Raw genomic sequence first — 10,436 nt, 5'->3', positions numbered from 1 at the left:
AAAAAAAAAAAAAAAAAGACTAACAGTGACTAATAATACACAAAGTCGGCCAGGCGTGGTGGCTCAAGCCTGTAATCCCAGCACTTTGGGAGGCCAAGACAGGCGGATCACGAGATCAGGAGATCGAGACCATCCTGCCATCCTGGCTAACACGGTGAAACCCCGTCTCTACTAAAAAATACAAAAAACTAGCCGGGCGTGGTGGTGGGCACCTGTAGTCCCACCTACTCGGGAGGCTGAGGCAGGAGAATGGTGTAAACTCGGGAGGCGGAGCTTGCAGTGAGCTGAGATCCGGCCACTGCACTCCAGCCTGGGTGACAGGGCGAGACTCCGTCTCAAAAAAAAAAAGAAAAAAATAATAATAATAATACACAAAATCTGTAGCCATAGACTAGAACAAAAACCACTACATTTGCCTTTCCAAGTGCTAAATGTATCTCTACAACGAAAGTGTATTTGTTGGCATAAACCAATCATTATACTTGAACATACATAAGATTTGTGTTGCTTTAGATGACACAATTCAGGGATATGAAACTAAAAATTTGGGATAAATTATGAAATTTTAAGGATTGTTTTACAAACATTCAGCCAGTTTACCAAAAGCCTCCTTTGTCATGAAATGTCACTAAATTTATAAAAATTATTTTTATACATAACAAACATTCAGGTCGGGCGCAGTGGTTCACGCCTACAATCCCAGCACTTCGGGAGGCCTAGGTGGGCAGATCACTTGAGGTCAGGAGTCCGAGACCAGCCTGGCCAACACGGCAAAACCCGGTCTCTACTAAAAATACAAAAATTAGCTGGACGTGGTGGTACGTGCCTGTAGTCCCAGCTACTCAGGAGGCTGAGGCAGGAGAATCATACCAACCTGGGAGGTAGAGGTTGCAGTGAGCTACAATCATACCACTGCACTCCAGCCTGAGTGACAGAGTGAGACTCTGTCTTAAAAAATAAATAAAAACAAAAGAAACAAACAAAAACATTCAGCAGGATACAGACTAGAAAAAAGAAAATAAAAAACATAAAATCGGGGCCAGGAGCAGTGGCTTACACCGTAATCCCAGCACTTTGGGAGGCCGAAGTGCGCAGATCACCTGAGGTCAGGAGACAGACCAGCCTGCCCAGCATAGTGGAACTATGTCTCTACTAAAAATACACAAACTAGCCGGGTGTGGTGGCCCGCACCTACAGTCCCAGCTACTCAGGAGGCTTAAGGCAGGAGTATCACTTGAACCAGGGAGGCAGAGGTTGCAGTGAGCTGAGATTGCGTCACTACACTCCAGCCTGGGAGACAGAGCAAGACTCCATCTCAAAAAAAAAAAACAAAAAACATAAAATTGGGTGACCCCGTATATAATTTTCGGTTTCAGCTAGACATGATAACATAGCATGCACTCATAGTCCTAGCTACTCAGGAGGATCACTTGAGCCCAGGAATTCTAGGCTGCAGTGAGCTATAATTGCACCACTGCACACCAGCTTGGGCAACAAAGCAAGACCCCCACCTTTAAAAAAAAAATTATTCAAATTACATGAACATGTATGAAAAACTTCCACTATTGATACAGTCCTATCTGCTAAAAATATCTTTTCTATTTTCTGGCAAAGTTTCCGACCTTAAGAGTTTAGCAGTCTTACATTAGAGATGGGAAGAAAGTCAGTATCATTAGAATATAGTGTGGTGTGATTTGTTTATTTCAATTTTCTACAGGCAACAAACTGATAAATGTTCAAACACATCCCATTCTATTATAGTCCATTAAAAGGAACTTTATTTACTAGATTCTAAATGTAATAAACTCCCTTCGAATGATGGAAATTCTACTTACCTATTTGTTTTCCCACTGTATACTTCAGAAACCTTATTTTCACCAAGAAAATTATGTTCAAATTCACCAGGAAAAATGGATACATCTTCCTTTAAAGATGCACAGCACTCTTCAGGAGTCTGTATATAAAAACTCTCATTTTCACACCATCTACAAGTGAATCGGCCGGCACCGCAGGTGCTACATACTGTCCTTTGGGAACATCTATGTGCTCCATGAACTCCCTAGGGTCTTTAGATTTGTACGGATTTAAATCTGAGATACAAAAGGTGCCATATCCACTGCTTACTGAGCTACTATCCACATTGCAGTCTGGTTGTGACGTGGACATTTCTTGCTGTATTTCAGGTTCTGTGGATTCAGGATAATGGATAACAGATTCATTTCTCTCACTGCTTTCAGAAAAAAAACCCATTTGACTTTCCAAAGATACTTGTTTGTTTGAAGAATTTCCTTCACAGGAAGCACTACTAGTCTGTAATTTGACTAAATTTTTTATCTCCTCCTGTATATGCTGGAAATAAAAAGTTACAGATTTGGGTAAGAAAGTATATTAAACATCATATTTTTATGACTGTTACAAGAATATCATGTTTCAAAATAAGATGAAATACTATTCTAAAAAAATGTGATGCTTTATCTTTAGTTTATAAACAAAATTGAGGCTGGTGCCCAGGCACAGTGGCTCATGCCTGTAATCCCAACACTTTGGGAGGGCGAGGTGGGCAGATCACAAGGTCAGGAGCTCAAGACCAGCCTAGCCAACATGGTGAAACCCTGACTCTACTAAAAATTAGCCAGACATGGTGGTGCGCATCTGTAATTCCAGCTACTCAGGAGGCTGAGGCAGGAGAATTTCTTGAACCCAGGAGGTGGAGGTTGCAGTCAGCTAAAATCGTGTCACTGCACACCAGCCTGGGTGACAGAGTGAGACCTTGTCTCAAAAAACAAAAATTGATACAACATATTGTTTTTTCTTACAAATATAAAAAAGGACGCTGGCCGTAGTGGCTCATGCCTGTAATCCCAGCACTTTGGGAGGCCGAGGCGGGCAGATCACGAGGTCAGGAGTTCAAGATCAGCCTGGCCAACATGATGAAACCCTGTCTCTACTAAAAATACAAAAATTAGCCAGTTATGGTGGCACACACCTGTATTCTCAGCTACTCAGGAGGCTGGGGCAAGAGAATTGCTTGAACCTGGGAGGTGGAGGTTGCAGTGAGCCAAGACCATGCCATTGCACTCCAGCCTGGGCAACAGAGTGAGACTTCATCTCAAAAAAAATAAATAAAAATAAAATTTAAAAAGTGCCAGGCAGGAGGCCGAGGCGGGTGGATCACCTGAGGTCAGGATTTCGAGAGCAGCCTGGCGAACATGGCAAAACCCCATCTCTACTAAAAATACCAAAATTAGCCAGGCGTGTTGGCGGGTGCCTGTAATCTCACCTACTTGGGACGCTGAGGCAGGAGAATGGCTTGAACCCAGGAGGCAGAGGTTACAGTGAGCTGAGATCACGCCACTGCACTCCAACCTGGGCTACAAGAGTGAGACTCCATTTCTATATGTGTTGTGTATGTATATGTATATGCATATAAAAAAGGAATCAATGTAAATGACAACTTACTTGAATTTGGTTGTGGAACTGCTCCTGCTGGGCAACTATCTGTTCTTGGCATTGTTTTTCCACCAAATTGAATAGCTGTAACCACCTGGTCTATTAAATTATAAAATATGTTAGTTAAAAATAATTTTTTGACTTAACATTTCACAGAACAATTCCTCCAGTGTAAAATAGCCCTTTCTAGGTCATGATCCATCCCGAATCCCAAGAGCCATCAGCACTCTCATAGCTGGAGTATGCCAGCACGTCACACCAAGGGAGCAGGGAGTTCTACAGAAGGCTACATTCAGCCTCAAGGCTGGGAGATTTTCAGCCACAGATCATATGCAGCAATACACAACAGCAGGAAGTGGCTATGAAAACTACCTGCTTGCGTAAAGCCTTTCAGCATCTTTCCACTCCTAAGCTCTCCTTAGATGGCTCTGCACTGTGTGGCTCCTACGCACCTCCCCACTTCACCCCAGCCCTCTGTCCCTTGCTGGCTGCGCACCTGCCTCCCGGGCATCCTGTTCTTGAGCATGCCACAATTGTCTCCCACCTCACAGCTGAGCACCTGCTGTGCCTGCCACCTGGCAAGCTCTTGCTCAGCTCTCACCATGGCTACGGTCTTCCCATCCTGACTGCTGTCTTCCCACCCTGACTGCTGTCTTCCCACCCTGACTGCTGTCTTCCCACCCTGCAATTTCAGCCTAATTGTCATCTTCTCAAACCATCCTAACAGTTCCTTTCTTTCTTATCATCCTATGTATTTCCTTCATAACATTTGCCACATCAGAAAGTCTCTTAATTGTTCACTTTGTGAACTGTCTCCTACCCCTGCCCCACTCTAACTCCAAGCTCTCCACTAAAAACTCGTGGGGCCCTGGACAAATTTATTTGTACCTCAGTTTCCTACTTTATAAAATGGGAATAACAACATCTCATAGGTGGCTAAGAGGATTAAGTTTTATTTATTCATTTTTTGAGACGGGGTCTCTCGCTCTCTCACCCAGGCTGGAGTGCAGTGGCATGATCTGAGCTCACTGCAACCTCTGACTCCCGAGTTCAAGCAATTCTCGTGCCTCAGCCTCCCAAGTAGCTGAGATGACAGGCATGTGTCACCATGTTTGGCTAGTTTTTATATTTTTTAGTAGAGACACGGTTTTACCATGTTGGCCAGGCTGTTCTCGAACTCCTGACCTCAACTGATCCATCTGCCTCGGTCTCCTGAAGTGCTGGGATTACAGGCCTAAGTTTTAAATTTAAATATGATGCAGTGATCTCAATGGGGAAGGAACTCCATGTTGGAAATCTGTAAGGTCACAATCACGACAAAGCTGGGGGGATGTCACTGGCATTTAGTGGGCAGGGTCCAGGTATGCAGATCATAGGGCAGTCCCCCATGACAAAGAATTGTCCTGTGTCCATTTTATATTACAAAACAATAAATATTTTGCACAGTATTCATAACATCAAAACAAACTTGTTTCAAAATCTCATGAGAAGTTGGTCACCCTTTCAGAAAAGCATGTCACCAGTGGAGGTGCTGTATACAATACCTGGATCATCAACACACCATTGCTACATCGATCTGTGTTCAGATGCTGAATTCACAGTGAGTCTACATACAGGTAAACATGACTACTTCATTATGTCTTCTAATGAACATGTGCCTCACATGGATATATCCAAATACATGTTATTGATTTTTTAAAGTGGGTACAGGTAGGTTATTTTACCTATGAATTTCATTTTAGGATAATATAAATTGACGTTATTTTGAAAGCTGTTATAAAAAGAGAGCTCAGAGGCTGGGCACAGCGGCTCATGCCTGTAATTCCAGCACTTTGGGAGGCCAAGGTGGGTGGATCATTTGAGTTCATGAGTTCAAGACTAACCTGGGCAACATAGCAAAACCTCGTCTCAACAAAAAATACAAAAATTAGCTGGGCATGGTGGTATGCACCTGTAGTCCCAGCTACTCGGGAGGTTGACGTGGGAGGATGGCTTGAGCCCAAGAGGTTGAAGATGCAGTGAACAGAGATTGTGCCACTGCACTTCAGCCTGGGTGACAGAGTGAGACCCTATTTCAAAAAAAAAAAAAGAGAGAGAATGAAAGAAGAGAAAAAGAAACAAAGAGAAGGAAGGAAGGGAGGGAGGGAAGGAGGGAGGAGGGAGGTGGGAGGGAAGGGAGGGGAGAGGTATGGAGGGGAATATATTCTGATTCTGACTTAAGATGCTGATGTCAGGCCGGGCACTGTGGCTCAAGCCTGTAATCCCCAGCACTTTGGGAGGCGAGACGGGCCGAATCACGAGTTCAGGAGATCGAGGACGCATCCTGGCTAACATGGTGAAACCCCGTCTCTACTAAAAAATACAAAACCAGCCGGGCGAGGGGCGGGCACCTGTAGTCCCAGCTACTCGAGAGGCTGAAGGCAGGAGAATGGCGGCGAACCCTGGGAGGCGGAGCTTGCAGTGAGCCTGAGATCCGGCCACTGCCCACTCCAGCCTGGCAACAGAGCAAGACCGTCTCAAAAAAAAAAAAAAAAAAAAAAGATCTGATGTCAAAAAAAAAAAATGTTGATTCAAATTGTTAAAAGTAAAATTTTCTAGTTAAACCAGTCAAAATTTCGCTGGGCGCGGTGGCTCAAGCCTGTAATCCGCAGCATTTGGGAGGCCGAAGACGGCGGATCACGAGGTCAGGAGATCGAGAACATCCTGGCTAACGCAGTGAAACCCAGTCTCTATAAAAAATACAAAAACTAGCCCCGGGCGAGGTGGCGGCGCCTGTAGTCCCAGCTACTCGGGAGGCTGAGGCCGGAGAATGGCGGCAAACCCGGGAGGCGGAGCTTGCAGTGAGCTGAGATCGGGCCATGCACCCAGTTCCGGGCGACAGAGCGAGACTCCGCTCAAAAAAAAAACAAAAAAAACAAAAAAAAACAAAAAAAACACAAATTTTCCAGAAGTTAAACTACATTATGGCAATGCCTCCTTTGTTCTAAAGCATGTTAATTTCAGGTATCAAAAGCTAATGAGGGGCCGGGCACGGTGGCTCAAGCCTGTAATCCCAGCACTTTGGGAGGCCGAGATGGGCGGATCACGAGGTCAGGAGATCGAGACCATCCTGGCTAACACGGTGAAACCCCTCTCTACTAAAAAAGTACAAAAAACTAGCCCGGCGAGGTGGCGGGCGCCTGTAGTCCCAGCTACTCCGGAGGCTGAGGCAGGAGAATGGCGTGAACCCAGGAGGCGGAGCTTGCAGTGAGCTGAGATCCGGCCACTGCACTCCAGCCTGGGCAACAGAGACTCCGTCTCAAAAAAAAAAAAAAAAAAAGAACTAATGAGGGCCAGCCATGGTGGCTTATGCCTGTGCCTGTAATCCCAGCACTTTGGGAAGCCAAGGCAGGCAGATTACCTGAGGTCAGGAGTTCGAGACCAGCCTGGCCAACATGGCAAAACCCCTTCTCTACTAAAAATATAAAAATTAGGTGGGCATGGTGGCGCTCGCCTGTGATCTCGGCTACTCGAGGCAGGAGAATCACCTGAAACTGGGAGACAGCGGTTGCTATGAGCCAAGATCGCACCACAGCACTCCAGCCTGGGCAATAGAGCAAGACTCTGTCTCAAAAACAAACAAACAAAAAGCTAATGAGTAGATACATTAGGGGAAACATTTAATATATTTAATAAAACATTCCATTTTAATTGCATTTGTATGGGCATTTTAAAGGTCTTTCACATTAGTACATACTGATTATTATATGCAAACAAGCATAAAGTATAAAAACTGAAAACTCAATTTTTTTAAGCATATAGTAATACTTTCTTATAATTCCAATAATTATGGATAATGGATATAAATAATTACACCTAGCAGTTGCTGCTATTGAATTCTTAAACCAGGTAATCTTTCATTTCGCTTACTCTACTTACTAATAAATAACACAAATTATGCTTTTAAAAGTATAATTAACGTTTAAAATAAGATCTAGTGCTTTCTAAGAATAATGGTTTACACATTTCTATTAAAAACTATCAAATTCAGCCTTAAGAAAGTCTATCTTGAGCATTATTCTATGAAACAAAATTTATATGTAAGGTTTTTTTTTTGTTGTTGTTGTTGTTGTTTTTTTTTTTTTTTTTTTTTTTTTTTTACTGAGGGGGTCTAGTTATGTTGCCCAAGCAGGTCGCAAACTCCTGGGATCAAGCTATCTACCTCTGCCTCCTTAAGTGCTGGGATTACAGGTTCTCTATTTTTAGAGAGAGAGAGACAGGGTCTCAGTCTGTCACCTAGGCTGCAGTGTAGTGCTGTGATCATAGCTCACTGCAACCCTGACCTCCTGGGTTCAAGTGATCCTCCCACATCAGCCTCCCAAGTAGCTACGACTACAGACCCCATGCCACCATGCCCAGCTAATTTATGTATGTATTTATATTTGTAGAGACAGGGTCTCGCTATCTTGCCCAGGCTAGTCTCAAACTCCTGGCCTCAACGAAACCTCCCACCTTGGCTGCCTAAAGTGAAAGGATTATAGGCGTGAGCCACTGTGTTTGGCCATGTAAGTATTCTTTTAACTGTCACATTTTTATATCACAGTTTAACCTATGGACCAAAGAAAGAACCACTGATCTGAAAACAATATAATGAAACGTATCACAGCTGAATATGGTAAGGTACTAAATAGAAGCTTCAATTTATAATTAGAACATTGAAAATATTTCAAAGTGGATTTAGGTTTTTTAAAATGATGACAATTCCATATAAGTTACTGACAACGTTACAATTAGTAACAATTTTAATAATTTTGGGATTCTCAGGTCTCTGAATGAAGACAATGTTTTAGTTCATATTTAATATACAAATTAGAATGTCTAATCAGTAATACATTGTTAAAAAATACTTTTGATCACCTTTTTCCCATTCATTCAATATCATTCCCAAATTAATATACTTGACCACTTTAGCATTAACTTAAAAGTGTCATGCTCTTCAGGACATAAGTTTCTAATAATTTAGAGTTTAGTAGAGGTATGTTTTAATACAATTATTTTAAAATTACAAAAATAAGACAAAATTAGATACCTCACAGCTTTTCCAAAGTTCCGAATCAGTCTTTCCACTGTTTTGTAGCTCTTGCATTAAAGAAGTTAGGACTTCAACTGTACCTTGAATTACAGATGGTCTGGTCTTCCCTGAGAAAGAGGATACCCCATTTGTACTAAGGTGGGGACTACTTCTGTTGAAACATAAATAATTCAAATGGTTTTCTTCACTCTATCAAAGTGTTGAATAATTCAGCAGTTCAAGATTTAGCAGAGCAGTACAAAACCACTGATATTTAATCCTTCTAATGGCACCTCATTTGTTGAAAATCTGATCACAAGTTGGTTCACAAAAGGAAAAGGGCAGTAAAAGACCGCACTGTATTCTTTTAAGAACACAACAGAAAGACCTTTTCCAGAAGTGAGAGAACACTCCAAAGGATCAGCAGAAAATAAAAAAAGTCTGTGCTAAACAATAAGATTTAATTTCCAGTTTCTCTGATCTCCCCTATTTCAGAGGATTATTTCCCCCAACTTTAAGAACAGCCCTTCATTGTGCAGTAGGGATTCTTTCTCCACTGCCCCAAATGACAGTCAAATCTTGTTCACTGGATACCCATAATTTGGTACGATAAGCTGATACCTATCTCGGCACTATCGCTGAATAAAAGTTGTGCCAAGCAAATTAGCAGCAAGTATTCAGGACTTACTTAGCCTACTCAGTATGTAAAACAGCACTGATTCTTTCCAGGAGTACTGCTTTTCCAAACTTCAGGTAAGTTATTTTGGATTTGTTTTATAAACACACAATATATTTCAGAACATTAAAATGTACTTAAAATCTAGTCACAAAAAGATCATTTTCATTTATTTACTGCTTGATATCCTGCTTTCTTTCACAAAGAATTTGTTTTAAAATAAATAAATAAAATAACAGTAAAATAATAGTTAGGACCAGTGAAAATATTACTAAAAATTCAAAGGAGGCCAGGCACAGTGGCTCACGCCTGTAATCCCAGCAGTTGGGGAGGCCGAGGTGGGCGGATCACAAGCTCAGGAAATGGAGACCATCCTGGCCAACATGGTGAAACCCCATCTCTACTAAAATACAAAAAATTAGCTGGGTGTGGTGGTGCACGCCTGCAGTCCCAGCTAATTAGGAGGCTGAGGCAGGGGAACCCGTTGAACCCAGGAGGCGCAGACTGCAATGAGCTGAGATCGTGCCACTGCACTCCAGCCTAGCGACAGAGCAAGACTCCCGTCTCAAAAAAAAAAAAAAAAAAAAAAAAAAAAATAAAAAAAAATTGAAAGGGAAGAACATATGTTATCAGTAAAGGGTTTTACATAGCTGTAATAATCGAGTTTAAATGTGGCCAATTTACCTGCCAGTCACAATGAAAAGGGAGACAAGTTTAATTGCCTAATTTTCACTAGCAAGGCACAGCTTCCTCCACCCAAATCAAACACTGTTCTCACAGGAATTTCTTCTAGAAGTGTACTTTAAAGGGACCACCAAGTAATACAAGAACCAAAATGCGAGGCCAACTTTCAGCAAGTACATATAGATTACTGTAGGACCATTCCCTGTGCCTTTTAAAATGTACTTTCTCGTTTTACTTCACATATTCCTTTGTTTTTTACAACTCCCCACCCCCATTGTTTTATATACCCATGTAAGCTGCCTTAAATTCCTCCTGAAAAGGGCAGAGAATTAACAATTTTTTGGCCGGGCGCGGTGGCTCAAGCCTGTAATCCCAGCACTTTGGGAGGCCGAGACGGGCGGATCACAAGGTCAGGAGATCGAGACCATCCTGGCGAACACGGTGAAACCCCGTCTCTACTAAAAAATACAAAAAACTAGCCGGGCGAGGTGGCGGGCGCCTGTAGACTCCAGAGGCTGAGGCAGGAGAATGGCGTAAACCCGGGAGGTGGAGCTTGCAGTGAGCTGAGATCCGGCC

At 42.6% G+C, this 10,436-nt stretch overlaps 1 protein-coding gene across 1 annotated transcript in view; it reads right to left on the bottom strand.

Annotated features, from left to right (window-relative positions):
- Positions 1–10,436, bottom strand: part of MPHOSPH9 (M-phase phosphoprotein 9) — an 83,086-nt gene that overhangs the window by 67,304 nt on the left and 5,346 nt on the right. Inside the window, 4 exon segments of the mRNA XM_017888977.1 lie at positions 1,836–1,977; positions 1,980–2,349; positions 3,460–3,549; positions 8,519–8,672. Coding sequence (XP_017744466.1) covers positions 1,836–1,977; positions 1,980–2,349; positions 3,460–3,549; positions 8,519–8,672 — 756 coding nt within the window.

Source organism: Rhinopithecus bieti, unplaced genomic scaffold, assembly GCF_001698545.2.
Source record: "Rhinopithecus bieti isolate Rb0 unplaced genomic scaffold, ASM169854v2 scaffold_574, whole genome shotgun sequence".
Lineage (NCBI taxonomy): Eukaryota > Metazoa > Chordata > Mammalia > Primates > Cercopithecidae > Rhinopithecus > Rhinopithecus bieti.
This window is presented reverse-complemented; position numbering and strand designations above follow the sequence as displayed.